A 16,566-nucleotide genomic window follows, 5' to 3' on the forward strand; every position below is an offset into this window, starting at 1 on the left:
CTTGCAGGGCCTGCCCAACGTACCAGCCCAGACTGTGGAATGAAGTCCTGCCCTTGGCACTGCAGAAGGAGGCAGTGGCGTCACAGCAGTGTTGTCCCTGGGTGGCATGCAGCTGTCTGGACTCAGTCTCCCCACAGTAACCAGTGGTTCTGCCCTCCATCCTCAACGGGAGGTGGAAAGCAAGGCCAAGAAAGGAACCAGTCTAGAGCAGGTGTGAGCATCACTTAAAGCCCCTGCATGCCCTCTTAGCAGGGGAACATGGCCTCCCTTGTGGAGTCCAGGTTCCAGCAACCCCAAGGGTCACACAGTCCAGCATCTGAGACTCAAGAGGAAAGAGAACTGGGCTGGGATCCCATGTGTTGCCTTTAGGTGGCCAGCGACCTGGTGACCCAGCATGCTGTCCTGCTGGTGGCCAGTTGGCCCTTGCTGGCCTTCCTGTTGTGGAGTGTGGGAGTTTTGTCACCTGGCCTCCCAGTTAGATTCAGGGGGCGGGGGTTGGGATCCCTGCTGGAGGCCCCTGGGCACCTCCCTATGGCCACTGCAGCTGCAGGGGTGAGTTGCAGCTTGTCCCCTATCACCCTGAGGGCAGTACCTACACAGGCATCAGCATAGCATCTGCAGATAGCACAAAAACTGGAGGCCACGGGGCTGGGGATTTAGCTCAGCGGCATAAGCACCTGCCTTGCAAGCAGGCAGTCGTGAGTTCAATCCCTGGTACCGATAAAAATGAAAAAGACAAAAACAAACAAACAAACAAAAAAACTGGAGGCCTAAAGTGATGCTTGCGCTTCCTCTGGAGACAGCCCACCTGGGCACCCTCGCAGTGCCAGAAGACCCCAGCACAGGGCAACTTGCAAACCCCAAAGATTACCTCAGCCCCTACAGTGCTCAGCCCTGTGACCTGTATGCTACACCCCCCTGGTGGTGGTAGTCTGCGCTGCACCCGGAGTCCGAGGTTGCCCAACTTCTCTTATTTCTTCCAAAGGAATTTTCTGTCCAGCCTTTTCATGATCAGGGCTGAGAAGCAGCTCTGACAGTAACCTGCTCCCCAGATTTCTAATACATGGAGGGGACAACCCCCATTCACTTGCACTGAAGCTAAGGGGATGCAATGGAACTGTAGCCTCAACTCCTAGAAGGTAGGCACTGAGATGGACAGTACTCCAGTGTGCTGGGAGGACAGCAGAGGGTTCAGAAGTAAGTGAGGTTCTGTCCAGTGCTATGTCATCCCTGGGACAAGTTCCATGTAGAACTGGCCTCTGGTGGGAGCTACTGATAGACAGGTTTCCAGAACAGAGATAGAGAAAACATATTTGATGTGACCCAGATTCTTTCAAACTGGTGCAGGCCCTCTGGCCCTTGCACCCTCATCTAGAGCTAGATCAGCAGGCCAAGGATGTGCCCTGCTCTAAGGGGAGGGCATTGGAAGCCCCTTGGATGTGTCATGTGCAGGGATCAGCTCTACACACTGAGTACAACCTGGGCTTGGATCCCTGATCCTCCCCTGTAACTTACCCTACCCTCTAGTTGAGCAGGGTGAGGGCAGCAACTCCCTAAGGGGGTTGAGAATGATGCCTGGATTAGGAGGGACCTGGGGTGCAAGCCTGGCATTGTCAGGCTGCCCACTGGCCTCATGAAGCAGGGCTGGAACTACCCAAGGCCTGGTGAGTGCTCTGAACTGTTCCTGATGCAGCCAGAAACTGAGGTCCAGGAGTCCAAGGGGCAGGCAGGCTGGCCACTTTTGCTGTTACCCCAACGATACACTCATGCTGTGCTTCCCATCTCCCCAGCTTTGGGCTCTGCTGGGGAGCCTTCATGTCCCCCTGGCAGGAGACTGACAGTACCCAGTGACTGACCTGACTTTCAAGGGGCAGTGGGACTTTATGTTGTCTGATGGGAAATAGCAGAAACCAACTAAAGTGCTTTATTCATTCATTGCCTTAAATACATTGAGTATATTAACCCATGACTACATTATCTGCAATTCACACACATCACCCACATTTTCCTTTGCTGTTTTCTTATTGTCTTACTCAAGGGGTGTGGATGGTGGCTAATTTTCTAGGAGTCTGAAGGCCACAGATGTCCAAGTCAAGCTGTGTGTGAACTAGAGAGGCGCTGGGCTCCACTCTCCACATCGAGGGAAGCCCAGCACAGAGCTGGCATGATGGGAGAGGTAAGGTATAGTGGGAGATGGACCTGCGACCTGCTACTCGACTGCAGCAGCTTCGTTCCCTCGCTCAGTTTTGGGAAGGGGCCCAGGATGAAGTTTGGGTGGCTGCAGCAGCTGCCCGCTGTTCCCAGGTAGATGGCCGGGCCTCATCTCCTGTCTCTGGCTCTCCCCGCTTTCGCTCCCTGTACAAACTTTCTTCTGTGGTTTATGTGACCAAAGCCTGCCAAATAAGCTGTCTAGGCAACAAGGGCCTCCTAGAGGAACACGATGCTGCACTGCCAGCTGAAGGGGGATGAGACGCTGCCAAGCTGCGCTGCTGCAAGAGGAGACTTGGGGGAGAAGCAGGGCCTTGGTGTGACAGCGAAGACGGAGGGGCAGATGTCCCTCCAGTCGTGCCGGCAAGCCTCCGTCGCCGCCGCAAGGACCGTTGGAGACGCCGAAGGCTGAACGGTGCGGCTCACTGGGGTCGTGGGACCCCGCTACTGGGGTCGGTTGGCTCTCGGGGCATCCGCGCCTTGGCCTGCAGGATCTGCTCGTACTTCTGAAGTTGAGACCAGAAACCTGGATTGGGTTCGGCTACCGGGCGGGCACCCTTCACTGTCTGCAAGAGAGCTCAAAAGGAAGGCAACGCTAGCGCTCTGGCCCCGCCCCTCCTGGAAGTCCTCCTGTGGGTGTGACACGCCGCCCAGAAGTCCCGCCCCCAAGTGTGGGCCCTGCCTCCGAAGTGCCTACCTGGAACGCAAGCTCCAGACTGAGGCCGCGGTGCCGCATAAGGTAGGCGGTGCAGACGGCAGCGGAGCGGCTGCGGCCGTTCTTGCAGTACACGAGGCAGGCGCCGCCTGCTCGTACCGCAGCCTCCATGGCGGCACAGGTGGGCTCCAAGTGCGCCAACAGGTCCTCAGCCGGGTCGTCGAACACGGGCACGCGCAGCTCGGCCACTCCAGGCGCGCGCGGGCCCGGCTGCTGACGGGAGACGTTGACGCACAGAGTGACGCCCTCATGCGTCAGCTGCTCCGTGGCGCCCGCGGCGCGCGCGCTTCCGAGAAAGAGCTTAGGGGCAACGCGCACGAACGGCAGTGGCACAGCCTCTGCGGCCCTGAGCTCATCGGCTCCTCCCGGGCCCATCGCGCGCGGCCCCCTACCAGAGACTCTGCGGGGAATCTGGGGGCGGGTTGCGGGGGCTCCGCTGGGCCGCCGCCCCATTGGCTGGGCTCTTGCGCCGGGGAGGACCGGATTGGCTGCGGCTGGGCCGCACCCCTAACGCGATACCTATGGCCGGAAGTGCGTCTGCTCCTTGCCTGATCCGTGAGACCCTGGCTCCAGGCTCCCGGCCCTCCAAAGGTGACTTGACTTCGCTGTGTTCCTGGAGTGAAACACGGCCTCGAGGAGTCTACTGTATTTGCTTTGGAAAATCCTCAGGTAGGTCATAGGGAATTCCCCGTCTAAAGTGCAACAGAAACATAAGGGAGAACTGCTCTTTCTCCTTAAGAAGGCGGGCGATGCAGCCTCTGATGTAATTTAGTACAACTTTTGCGAGAAATTCATGATTATTGTCCTTGGTATCCTGAGGGAAGAACTCTCATTATGGAGGTTTGGGGAAAGATAGGCAAACTGCTGCGTGAGGCTCGTGCTCCTGCTCTGTCCTGCACACCTGGCATCTTTGCGGCGGTGCTGTTGCAACATTTGGCAAGCAAGCAGAGACAACACTGTGTGGCTGACTTCCAGAACTTCCCGGGTGTGCTGCTTCTGCTGTCTCTACACCTACACCATACGCTTCTGCCCCCCCCCCCCCGCCACTGCTACAAAATGCGAACCCCCAAAAACTTCTGGGAGACTTACCACCAGTCCTGACTCCCATGTAGAAGCTAGCCCGGGGAACTAATTGCTTGTTTTGGTTTTCGTCAACAGGAAGGACAGCCCTGCTTTGAAAACTTACAATATTCTGTTATTAAGGAATTAAAAAACGCTGTCAAAGAATATGGACTTAAAAGTACTTTTGTAATTGGCATTATTGAAGGCATTGGTCAAGGTTATGAAGTTACCCCTTTCTATTGGAAAGCCTTTGTGCGCACTGTTGTCACTCCAACCCAGTATCAGGTGTGGCTCCTAGAATATGCTGCAGAGACACAAGCCATAGATAACTTGGGTCACAATATTCCTATGGGAGCTACTGAATTACGGGGTGAAGGAGCCTTTTCAGATACTTGCCAACAAGTTCGTTGCCACCTCCAAGCTTATCCTCAAATGGTACAAATTGCTTTAAAAGTTTGGAAAAGAATCCCCAAAGCGTTTGATGCTCAAAGTTCCTTTATTGCTATTAAACAGGAGGCCACTGAATCTTTCTTTACCTTTATAGATAGTTTAAGTAAAACTATTGAATGCCAGCTGGACAGTATGACAGCAACCTCTATTTTGTTAAAGCAATTAGCATAAGAAAATGCAAACCTAGACTGCAAAAATGCTTTAAAAATATTTATATGAAACCTGCTACTACTTTGGCTCAAATGATTTTGGCTTGAGGAACTCAAACACATAAAATGCAATTGTTGGCTGCTGCTTTACTGCCCCCTGTTACTTGTTTTAATTGTACAAAACCCGGATGTGTACGCAAAAATTGTAAGGCAAAAGCTAAAAATAACAGACCAGATACCCCGTGTCGCATTTGAAACATGGATATCATTGGGTCAGTCAATGTAGTCAAAACCCGCAAAGTAAAAATAGAAATAAATAATAAACATGGTCAATAAGAAGACCCAGTATGTTCCCTGCCCAGGAAAACAGGGCACTTCCTCCCTGTCATTTCATTCCAAATCTGTTCGTGCCACCAGGGGGAGCTCTGGCATAGATTTACTGTCAGCTGAAACTATCAATTTGGAAATGCCTGGTACTATTTATAAAGTTCCTAGTACTTTTCATGGTCCTTTACCTCCCAGGACAACTGGCCTAGTTCTTCCCCGCTCATATGAATCAAAAAGAGGCATTTTTGTGATTCCCTGTGTCATTGATGCAGATTATACTGGGTTATGTTGCTTCAATTGTGGTCTCTTGCCCATTCAATTAAATGCTTCTGAATCTACAGCTCAACTAATTGTCTTGCCTTATGTCTCTTCTAAAGCTCGTAATGTTACTCATGGAAAGCAAGGATATGGCTCTATTGTGGTGGCTGTAGCTGTTCCCTTGGGAAATGAATACCCAAGCCTCTCTTCAACTATTGACAACATTTCCTTTTCAGGTTTGCTAGATACTGGATGTCTCTGTCTTTCCTCGCTTACACTGGCTTTCTCATTTGTCTTTTCCACCTGTTCATCCCTTCTGGGGCATTTGGGGGCCCTTCCCAAAATGTGTTCTGCAGTGACACCTCTGTTGCTTGTGCTCTCAATGGACTAAAAAGACCTCCATTCTCCCATATATTATGAACATTTCTTTTGTGATATGGGACTGTGATGTTCTTTCTCAACTCCATGCTTATGTGGAAACAAATTTATCTTGAGGGCCTCCACCGCCCCACATTCCCTACCTCTCAAATGGAAAACTGACAGTCCGTTTTGAATTAAACAGTGCCCCTTACCTAAATATAAGTTGTCAGCAGTGGAGGCCTTAGTTCAAGAACAATTGGCTGCAGGTCATATTGAGCCCACTGCTAGCCCCTGAAATACATCTATCTTCACTATACAAAAGAAATCAGGTAAGTGGAGGTTATTTCATGACTTCTGGGAAATTAATGTGTATAGCCCCTATGGACCTCTTACAATGTGTTCTTCTTAATCCTAACCTTACTCCTCATGAATTTCAACTCTTTATTATTGATTAAAAGATTGTTTCTTTACTATTCCTTTACATCCACAGGATCACCCCTGATTTGCATTCACTGTTCCAGTTTATAACAACCATAAGCCTGCATGCAGGTACCATTGATGTATGTTACTATAAATAATCCAGCCCTCTGTCAATATTTTGTTAATACTGCGCTGCTTACCTTTAAAAAAATGTTTTCCTAATTTACAGGATCTATAAATTGGGGCGGTGGAGCCCTTAGGATAAATTTGTTTCCGCACACTTTCTTTACTGATGGATCCCTTTTATTCTTCATGATTTCTCCTCTTTAGCAGAATTTGGGTTCCATATCTCCCCAGAAAACGTCCAGTACTCAGAACCATTTTTTTACTTAGGGCATCGACTTTGTTCTTTTTCGATGCCTGCCTTACCTACCTTATGCTTCTGCTTTCCAGCTACACTTTCTAAATTACAACAATTTCTGGGTTACCTTAACTGGACAAGGCCCTATTTTCCTTTGACCACTCAATAATTAGCTCCTCTATTTGATGGTTTATGGGGCCACACAGATCCAGCTGACGTGATCTCTGACTGTCCTCTATGGCAGGCCCTTCCGAGCATTGCTCACACACTCATCACAGTTGTGGTGGATCAAGTCTGGAGGAACTGCCCTCTCTCCTTACTCAGTTTTCATTCAGCCCATTTGCCCAGAGGGGCTCTTGTTGCCCTCCAGAGCAACGAAGTGTTTATTGGTTACATTTACCCCACTCCATGCTTCCCATCCTCAATGCTATTTCCACTTTTATCTCTGGGGGACTACTCACGCACACTCCTTGGAATTGATCCGATGGTATCTCTTGCCACTCACCAAGGCTGACTTCTCCTTTCTGCTGTCCTCTACTGTTTCTTTTCAAGTAGCTCTGGCTGGCTATGTTGGTTCCATTTCTTTCCATATGCCACATGATCCTTGTTTGTCTCTGTTTACCCCATTTCCCTTTTTCTTCAAACTTGTTTGGTTCATACCCCTTTAAAGGGTACCCTCACTGCCTTCACTGATGGATCTGCCTGTTGTGGAGTTGTAACATACTTTGATAGTTACTTTTGGAACACTAGTATTGTCTGCCTTAAACCTCTGCTCAATGCAGTGAGCTGTCTGGTGTTATCCTTGCTTTGCAAGTTTTTTCATCCCAAGCCCTTAGCTTACTTAGTGACTCTATATGTACATAATGTTGTCCTACACTTAGCGTCTGCTGTTATCTCCCCCACAGCAGTAGATGCATACTTAATGTTTCTTTTTTCACATTTACAGGCTTTTCTTTGTGCTCCTTGTGCCCCTCTCTTTCTTTTACATATTCACAGTCATCAACCCCTGCCCCGGTTCTTACAACAAGCTAATGCTATTGCTAATCAAGCCCTGTGCATTCTCCGGCCTCTCTTTTGATAATGCTGAAGAAAGCCATGCCTTTTTTCATCAGTCTGCTCTTTCTTTACATAAATTGTTTCATATGCCACTCTGAAGCTAAAGCTATTGTTTCCTCCTGTTCACGTTGTGCTGCCAGGCCTCACTCCTCTCCCTTTGATGCTCTCAACGCTTGTGACAACTTCTGGCAAACAGATGTCACACACTGGTCCTCCTTAAAACCTTTTTTATTCCTTCACATTTCTGTTGATGTTTCCTGGTTTCATTTGGGCTTCACCATGCAGTGTTGAGTCCACCTGACACGTAATTCAACGTCTCCTGGCTGCATTTGCAATCATGGGTGTACCTTCCTCCTTTAAAACTGACAGTGGTCTAGCTTTTACCTCAGGTTTTTGCTGCTTTTGTTTCACATGGCAAATTTGCCATGTTACCAGCATCTCCTCTAGTCCCACAGGTCAAGCTATCATTGAACAAGCCCATCGTGCACTCAAAACTCTTTTCTTTATAAACAACTGGGGCGGGGGATACACCCCCTGCACAGGTTTCTTGTATTCTGTCCACAGTGTTATTTACTTAGAATTTCTTGTCTTTCCCACAAGGCTTTCTTCTTTCCTGGTTCAAATACATTTCACCAGGATGAACCTGTGCCAAAGCCTTTTGTATTGTACACACCACCACCAGACCCAGGCTGGCGGGGGCTGGCGCCCCTGCTGACCTGGGAAGGAGGTGATGCTTCAGTGTTATTCCTAATGGGCCCTGTGTGGGTTCTTGCTCTTTGTATTCACCCTGCGTGCAATGAGTTGGCACCATGGGCTGCACAACCCAATTCCACAGTTTCACCTCTCCCTGAATTAAGCCCGGCCACCTCAGAAGGGACCCAGGACAATGACTGCTCAGCCAGTGACCTGGGGTGAAGTAAAGGTGCTGATCCAGTCTGCACAAGAACTGCTCTGTGCTTTTCAAGAGTAACTAACTCCTAAAAAGCTTCTTGTGGCGGTACTTACCAAATCGACACTGATCTTTAATCCTTATTTGTGTTTTGTGCCTGTGTGTTTTATAGCCCACTACAGGGACCTTAGCATCCCATAACCTCCAGGAAAGATTGGAATACAATATTTGGCTTCCACTGGCAAAAATAGCTAATATCTCTCATTTCTGTCTCTCAAAAAATAGAAATGAAATACATTCTCGGGTCCTGTCTGATTCCACTATGCAAGGACCCTGCCTCTCTCAAGTAACTACACCATTTTCTCCACTATTCCAAACAAAATGGTAACATGTCCTGATTTTCCAAACTGATTTTCCCACCTTTAAAAAACCTGATGATGCTGTTACAATGTTCACTTCATGTATGACAACTTCAAATGCCTCATGTTCTCATATTGAAAATTGTACCACTCGATGTTTTTACCCTCCTAATACACTTGGAATCGTTCTGGTTATGAACCAATATTGTCTGGGAACAGACTGGTTCTTCTCCCTGCTGGATGGGTCTTTTCATGTGAAGAGTACACCTTCAGTTACCTCCTTGAAAGTTTATAACATAAAGTGTTGCCTTCCCCTTAATCTACACTGTCTTGCCTCAGATGGTCTACAACTAGTCCAACCTGTGTGGGGACTTTTCTTTTAGCCTGTTAACCAAAGCAGAAATTTATGCTTTAGCTGTTTCTTTGATTGATGTGCCTGCCCTGGTAGCCAGGGTCATTTGAAGTGTTAATACGCTACCCTGTCTCATGGCAAAACAAATCAATCACACTTCCACAGCTTTGGCATTATTAAACAGAGAACATACTGAGCACCAAGCAATTTTGGATAACCACACTGCAGCTGATTATCTACTTCTGTTACATCATCATGGTTGCAATAAAATTACTTGAATGTGCAGTTTTAATTTGTCTGATGCAGTCTGCCCAAGACTTGCTCCACGCTTCTAGTTTTAAGGGTTTTTTTTTTGTACTGGGGATCAAACTTGTGCTTGCCAGACAGGCGCTAATGCCGCGGAGCTAAATCATTGGCCAGCTCCACACTTCTGAAGAGGAACCAACTCCTAAAAAGATGGTGCAGCTGCCTTAGTCCCCAGATTAATAAATCCACTAATAAGAAGCTTCAGGATTATGAAAACTTACCAAGCAGATACATGTGTCTGAGGACTCAATGCTGGATTGTGCTGGAATTTCCTTACGGGATGGTTACCAGATAGCAGTTGGCTAAAACAAAGGTTTCTTTATGGTGTCCTTGTCCTTGTCTGTTTAATCAGGATAGAATGCCTTGTACAATGCATCCCATCCCTATATACGATGATCATGCCTAAAATGCTGGCTTCCTACATGGTAAGAAAACCTAAAGAAAAAAAAAAAAAGGGAAGATGTAGAGGCCACACTGATTCCCATTTTGTTCTGGACACATCCTGTTGACTGTCTTGGTAGAAAGTACAGGCCGTGAAGCAGCCCAAGATAAAAGTGTGAGGGTCCATAAGTACAAGAGCAAACAAGTCACATAATCTAAGAATGTGCAATACAAGTTCTTTATCTCAATAAAAGCTGCCTGCTTGCACTGGTGCCAGACGGCAGCCATTTCTGATGACCGTGGTGTGTGTCCCTTTATTTCCCTTTGCATACAGAATCCCTACAGTAAAATACGGTTCATATAAAATAAAGCGACCGTTTTCATCACTTCTTCATAGACCAGGATTTATTTGCTGTTTGTTAATCTTAATTTCTTGGGTTTAGCGCTATACTTTTAACATTTTTAGCACTGTAAAAAAAAGCTACTTAGAGTCAACATTCATGAAGTTCTGGTTTAAGAAGACGACTTTCTCATATAGTGTTTTTCAGGGAATAGCGACTGTTTTCATAACTAAATTACATTTAGTCGCAGTTCCAGCTTTATTATGGTGGTAATAAAAGGCTGCACGAATGTACGATGAACTTTTCAAGGAACTTCTGAGTTGCAGTTGGGCCTTGTCATGCTCTAAAGTGGCATCCAGGAATCAGTTGGCCCCAGGGAGCTGAGAGGCCAGGGGAGGAGAGCTGTAAACTGGGAGACAGGAACAAGGTGTGTTGGAGGTACCGCCAGGACAGGAGTCCTGGTGCAACTGCCTTAGTCCCCGGGGTGCTTACCAGGTTGGGGACGACCTGGGTGTGGGCCCCTTGTGCTGCTGGCTCGGTAAGGCCGAATGTCTGCCTCAGACTGCGGAGGGGCCCCTCTGCTAGTGCTGCAGCATGCCTTGGCCCAGCTTTGCATTGTGCGTCTGGAGACAGACTCCTGGGCAAACACCGCAGCCCTGCTTGAAATGCCCTCTCTCCCGCCCTACTTGATGCACACATTTACCCAGTCTATGAAGCCTAGCTTTGCGGTCAGGCGGGGCTTGAGCAAGCCTTAGCCAGGTGTCTCAGCGTTGACCTCAGCCACCGCCTTGCTGGCTCCTTGAGGTGCCTGCAGTACTAGCCCAATGCCTGAGTGGCGGTGCAAGGCAGACTAAGAGGCCAGCAGAAAGGCGCCCACCCCCCACCGCTCTGCGCGTGCGCGTGCGCAGATGGAGCAGGGCGCGGTGAGGGCGGGGTGTGGGCGGTGCCGAGGCGTCTCCAGGGAAACCCGCTGGTATACTGACCTGGGCCTGGGCCTGGTCTCCGCCTTAGCAGCTGGGGCTTGTGCTTCCCGACCCAGGTGTTGCCGTCTGCTGAAACCAAGGCCTGAAGCCTGAGCCGGGTGAATTGGGGACGGTCCTCAGGGGCCTGGATCCTTCACAGGATTTCTGAGGACGCGCGAGGGTCCCGGGCTTTGCGTCCAGGTTGGAAGAGGACAGACATGGAAAGAGATGGGTCCTCTGCCACCCTAGACCACAGCTCCAGGGGCCCGCTGGAGGAGCCAGATGGCCAGCCCCATGCCGTGGAGGACCCTGGGCTCCTGGAAAGTTACGACCTCGTCACTGCAAGGTGCAGGGGCCCCTGTGGCAAGGATGTCACCCTGACCAGAGGCCCAGAGTGGCTAGGGCGCTCCCTTGGGGCAAGCTGAAAGAGCACTACAAGTTACTTACCCCTGCCCCCTAGTAATCCTAGACCCTGGAGGGCTTGAAAAGCCTACATACTCTGCCAGCCTCCACTGAGGGCAGGACAGGAGGTGATAGCGCCTCATCTTGTGGCCTTTGTAGCCTGCCACACTGCCCTTCCACCTCATAAACCTCATAGTGGGGACAAGAGTAACTCTTAGAGGTGCCCCCCGAGTTGGCACATCTCCTTCACTGCTGTGGGATTGAGAGTAAATGCTACTGCTGGGCTTGGTGGGGCACACCTGCAAAGCCAGCACTTGGGAGGCTGAGGTAGGAGGAGAGCCGTGAATTTGAGTTCAAGGCCACTCTGGGCTGCATAGTGAGCTTAAGGCCAGCCTGGACTACAGAGTGAGACTGTTCCCCCCACCAAAAAAAAAAAAAAAAAATCAGCGCTACTTTGGGTTAGGTGTTCTGTGTAGCACTTCCTGGGCTGTTCATGTACCTCAGGTTCATTGGTAACAGTGTAACCGCAAAGGTCACATAGTGAGTTCAAGGCCAGCCTCTGCAGCAGAGCAAGACCCTGTCTTCAAAAACAAAAGCCCTAAAACAAAACAAGAAATCCATTTCTCCATTCCCATTGTGTGGTGTCTTTTGCCTTTGTTAATGTTATTTTTTAAAAAACCAGTTAATATCTATCCTATGTAGAAAAACAGGGACTTCTAAGTTTGTTAGTTTTCCAAGGCTGCTGTGACACAACACTACAGATGTGCAGCATAAACAGCAAAGTCACTACCTGTCTCACAGCTTTGGGGGCCACAGGTCTGGCAGGGGCTGCAGGTTTGGCTGGCACTTCTTGTGTGGTGCCAGCTGGTCCCTCTGCCTTAGCACAGCATCACCCCTCTGTGCATTTCCTGTCCAGATGTTCCTGACCTATGAAGACATGGGCTGACTGACCTAGGGCCTGAATTGAGTCCCTCTGAGTTGATCCCTGATGGTCCCTCCATAACGACCAATCTCTAGGTTGGAGTAAGTGCTAGGCTACTGGGGTTTAAGGCTCCAACACAATTCTGAGGGGGATAAAATTCAGCCCATATTCAGGAAACCAATGGGAAAAAGTCAACCAAACCAATGCCCTTCTGCATTGATTGCTGCTGTGGTTGGATGTCTGTCCCCTGGATCTGCCATCTCACAATGGAACCCCTTGCTCATCAGCAGATGGGGGGCTCAGCCCCATGGTCCATGGCCGGCAGCTGAGGCTGCCTGGTGGGGCAACCCCTGGAGGGGCTGAGCCTGAGGGTCCCTAGGGTTGGCCAGGTGACCAGCTAGACACTGAGCCTCGTCTCTAGGCCAGTGACAGCCACACCCCGCATCCCCCAGAGCCGAGAGGCAGGTAGACAGGCTAGGGTTTGGTGGGTGCAGGGGGCTGGGCCTTCATGCCAGGAAGTAGTGATGTGGCACACACATCTCCCCGCAGCCTTGCGCCACCCACCCATGCCTGTCCTTGTGTCCCCCTGTGGGTCAGTATCTGTCTCTCCAGCTGGGGGGGGGGGCAATTGTCCTTGCATCAGGGTCCAGCAGCCTCTGGCCTTGTCAGTTTGCATCCTTTCTGTACCTTCCACTTCCTGAGTGCCCCTCTGCAATCACTGTATCCTCTATGCCTCAGTTTCCTTTTCTGTGACAACAGCACCTGCCCTAGCGTCACAGTGAGAGTGAAACCTCTGAGTGGAGGGTGTTCCTTACCCCTCAGGAAGTCACTCTGACGGCATTCAGCCCTTGCCCCATGCTGTGTCTTCTAGGGACAGACTGGTGTCCCCGGAGGAGGAGGAGGAGGAGCCTGAGGGGTGTCTGAGCAAGAGGCACCTGAAGGCGGCCCCCATCCAGCTGGTCCATAGTGTGCAGACATGGCATGACGGCTGTGTCTACCAAGGGGAGTTTGGGCTTGGAGTGAAGTTTGGGTACGGCGAGTTCTCTTGGCCCACAGGGGAGGTAAGTGGCTTCTACTGCCACCCCACTCCCTCCCCCAGGTCCTGGCCCGGGCCTCTCCTGAGAATCTGGTGCTGGGAACCACTAGGCTGCTGCCTGCCAGAATGACTGGGACTTCCAGCAGAGCACCTGGGACAAGGTTTGTGAAACTGTGAGATGGAAGATAAATCCGTATTCTGGACAAATGTTTAAAAATTGTGAATCAGATGCCAGGCGTGATGTGCACCCCTGTAGCCCCAGCACTCAGGAGGCTGAGGCAGGAGAATCTATGTGAGGTGGAGGCCAGCCTGATTTGCATAGCTAGACTGTGTCCCAAAAATCCAAAAATAAATAAAAATAGAATTGTGAATTATTGCAGTGAAATAACAGACACTGGTGAAACTGCCTTGAGTTTGAGATTGAACAGATAGCAAAGGCTTTCCTTAAAAACAAACAGAAACTCCTGTGTGCTCTGCTCGGGCGTGCCCAGGACCTCGGGAATCTCTGCTGCTGGATTTGGGGTGCTGAGGCAGGGCAGGAAGCAGGGTGGCGGGGCGTTGGGCCCAAGGGAGGTCCCGAGACCCCTGAGCGCCGCTTCCACAGACCACTCGCAGGTGCGACGCCTCACCCACCTGCTGCCCACAGGCCTACTGCGGGCAGTTCTGCCATGACCATTGCCACGGCCTGGGCACCTACGTGTGGCCGGACGGCTGCAGCTTCACTGGCACGTTTTACCTTAGCCAGCGGGAAGGCTATGGCAGCATGAACCTGAAGAAGAGGCTCTTCCAGGTGAGCGGGCACCATGTGCAGGGCGGGATCATGGGTTCAGGGGAGGGGCGGGGCAGCGAGCGCCCACCTGCGGGGCGGGGCTGGGTGTCATGGGCTCAGCTGCGGTTTAGCGGTTTGGGGGCATCAGTAGCAGACCCCGGTCCCTTCCTGGCCCTTACGCTATCAGGCGCAGTTTCTTCGGCGTGGGGAGGGTGGTGCAGCTGCCAGCCAGGCAGAGGCCCTGCAGTTAGGGCCTGGAGGAGGCCCCTGGGCTCACAGTCCCAGACCGCCCCGGGGAAGCTGCCAATCAGGTCCCGGCCTCCATGGCTGCCAGGCAAAGCAAAGGTTTGGCCTCCCCTGATTCCTATGTCTCTTTCCATGCCCACTGCCCTTCCGCTGCACCCCAGCCTTCCGGGGTTTTGCACCTCAGCCTCCCCGGGTTTGCTAGAAACTCCGTGCTGCCCTACTCAGCTCCTCTGGAGAGCTGGCGCACCCCAGTAAGGCTCCGCCTGTGCGAGCCTCCCCACGCTTCTGTTCTCAGTGCCACCTGGCCCAAGCTACTCTCCCTAGAGGAGTGTGCGGGTCGGGTGCAGAACTGAGACAGCAGTTGTCTTCTTCCCGGTGAGGGAGCCAAGGTCCCGCTGCTTTCAGGCCCCTGCACCTGCACTGTGCTGTCCTCTCCGCCCTCTCCTTGACCTCTAGGCTTCCTTCAGTGCCATCTCAGGAGAGTCACTTTCTCGGGGAGCTGGGCACTTCCCTGAGTGCCCAGTTTCTTGTCTGAGAACTTCCTGGACTATTCTTTCTTCTCAGAGAGATACAGAGAAGAAAAGGAGATAGATCGACAGACAAATGGTAGATATAGCGACAGGTAGATGATAAAGACAGATAGATGATAGATACACAGCTAAATAGATGATAGATTGATAGATGATAGATACAGAGATTGATAGATAATAGACACAGAGATAGATGATAGATAGATGGATGGATAGATAGGGGAGGAATGACTGGAAGGAAGGAGGGAGGGAGGGAAGAGAGAGATGGACAGACACAGGGAGAGAGTGTGAGAGAAGGGCTGCTCCAAGGAGTGGAAGCATCTGGAAAAACCTGGGAACTGTCCTCTCTGTTAGGATCAAGGAAGATCAGGAGCTGGGCTGGACTCCTCTCCTCTCCTCCCTCTTACTCTCTTCCTCCCTAACTCTCCAGTTGTCCCTGAAAGTGCTGGAGCCTGAGCCAGCTGCAGAGGCTTCCAGAAGTGCACCTCCCAGCACCCTGCCTTGTCACCTTTCCTGCCCTCCCAGCCTCTCTGAGGACCCCCTTGTGATCCTGTGTCCCCTGCGGCGGGGGGCTCTCTCCTCTACCTGCAGGGGTCTGTCTGGTCATAGGTGTGCAGCTGCGCTGAGCTGCCTCTCATGGTTCTCCCCAGGGCCTATACAAGGCAGACGTGCGGTTTGGACCGGGTGTGGAGACCTACCCTGATGGTAGCCAGGACGTGGGGCTCTGGTTTCGTGAGCACCTCATCAAGCTGGCCACAAAGACCCCCGGCAGCTTCTCAGTGCTCAGCTACCCGGAGTTCTCGGCCTTCCTCTCATGCTCGAGGGACAGAATCAGCCTCGTAGAGCCAGAGAGCACGGCAAAGGGCCCATCTGAGGCACAGGACCCCTTCTTCTATGAGTACAAGAGGTTCCTCCTGAACGAGAACCTCACACTGCCCCCGGACATACAGCTCTATTCAACAGACTACTGCCACCTGCCCATGACAGGTTCTTTCCGCAGAGAGTTGGATGCCCAGATTTTTGCCAATGAAATCCCGCCATTTGTCGACGATGGAGAACCCTGGTTTATAACGAATGAAACTCCTTTATTGGTCAAAATCCAGAAGCAGGCTTACAAGTTCAGGTGATTGGTCTGGTCTTGCTCCTCTGTGCCTTTGTCCCTCAGGGGACAGACGTCCCTTTCAGGCAGGTTCCCAGGGTCCTTAGTGCTGGGCTGTCCCTGAGGCTGACTGACCGGTTAGCAGCCTTGCACATCAGGACATGGATGTGAGCTCTTGCTGCAGTGACAGATGCAGTCCAGGAGTGGGGAGAGACATGGCCCCCACCGTGCTTGTGATTGGGTGCCCTGAGTGGAGAGGGCTGGCGATCTGCACAGAGGAATGGGCTTCCCAGGCCCTGTGTGTCCCCATTCTAGGAAAGGTGTGGTTGGGAGGTAATGTGGTGAACTGGCAGCTAGGGCAGTTCAAAAGCTGGTGTGGACCCTTGGAAGGATATACTCGTGAGGGCAGATGCTGGTTTTTGGACCTGTGGACATTTACTCTAAGTCTAAGCCAGTGCGCCCTGACCCCACTCTGAGTGGTGATTAGGTGTGCCATGGGTCAAGGCCTTGGTCAGGATGGACATGGAGAGAAGGTTATTATCGTTATGTTAGTGCAGGATCTGACCAAGAGCAAAAGGAGGGATCTGAGGTCCAGGGAAGATGGAT

At 51.2% G+C, this 16,566-nt stretch overlaps 2 protein-coding genes across 15 annotated transcripts in view; one reads left to right on the top strand and one right to left on the bottom strand.

Moving 5' to 3' along the window:
- Window positions 1-1,901: 1,901 nt before the first annotated feature.
- Dusp28 (dual specificity phosphatase 28) lies at window positions 1,902-3,532 on the bottom strand. Of its 2 annotated transcripts, none has more exons than XM_005005691.4 (2): window positions 2,906-3,532; window positions 1,902-2,714 (listed from the first exon to the last, which is right to left on the bottom strand). In XM_005005691.4, the coding sequence occupies exons 1-2, from the start codon at window positions 3,374-3,376 to the stop codon at window positions 2,631-2,633; spliced, it is 555 nt and encodes a 184-aa protein (XP_005005748.1). In that variant the 5' UTR covers window positions 3,377-3,532; the 3' UTR covers window positions 1,902-2,630. The 2 variants fall into 2 exon arrangements, with proteins under 2 accessions (XP_005005748.1, XP_003474420.2); XM_003474372.5 differs by having other exon boundaries at window positions 1,902-2,774; window positions 2,906-3,523.
- Window positions 3,406-16,566, top strand: part of Ankmy1 (ankyrin repeat and MYND domain containing 1) — a 29,684-nt gene continuing 16,523 nt past the window's right edge. For 8 of the 13 annotated variants that reach the window (XR_010043429.1, XR_010043430.1, XM_063237002.1 and 5 more), the window contains exons 1-5: window positions 3,406-3,592; window positions 4,082-11,302; window positions 13,152-13,341; window positions 13,963-14,106; window positions 15,512-15,984. Coding sequence is in view for 10 of the 13 variants with exons in the window: in XM_063237002.1 (XP_063093072.1) it covers window positions 11,175-11,302; window positions 13,152-13,341; window positions 13,963-14,106; window positions 15,512-15,984 (935 nt within the window). In the remaining 3 variants the exon portion in view is untranslated. Of the gene's footprint in view, window positions 3,593-4,081; window positions 11,303-11,331; window positions 12,382-13,151; window positions 13,478-13,962; window positions 14,107-15,511; window positions 15,985-16,566 lie in introns of those variants that run through there. The other 5 variants (XM_063237009.1, XM_063237006.1, XM_063237005.1 and 2 more) reach the window with 5 other exon arrangements.

The sequence above is a fragment of the Cavia porcellus genome, unplaced genomic scaffold (genome assembly GCF_034190915.1).
Source record: "Cavia porcellus strain 051 isolate PalLab524CR breed Dunkin Hartley unplaced genomic scaffold, mCavPor4.1 scaffold_26, whole genome shotgun sequence".
Classification (NCBI taxonomy): Eukaryota; Metazoa; Chordata; class Mammalia; order Rodentia; family Caviidae; genus Cavia; species Cavia porcellus.

Excerpts from the sequence above, each read along its gene's own strand:
- Dusp28 (XM_003474372.5), bottom strand. The coding sequence starts at position 3,376 with ATGGGGCGGCGGCCCAGCGGAGCCCCCGCAACCCGCCCCCAGATTCCC. Across the intron at positions 2,775-2,905 it reads GTCTGGAGCTTGCGTTCCAG|ACAGTGAAGGGTGCCCGCCC; the intron begins GTAGGCACTTCG and ends GCTCTCTTGCAG.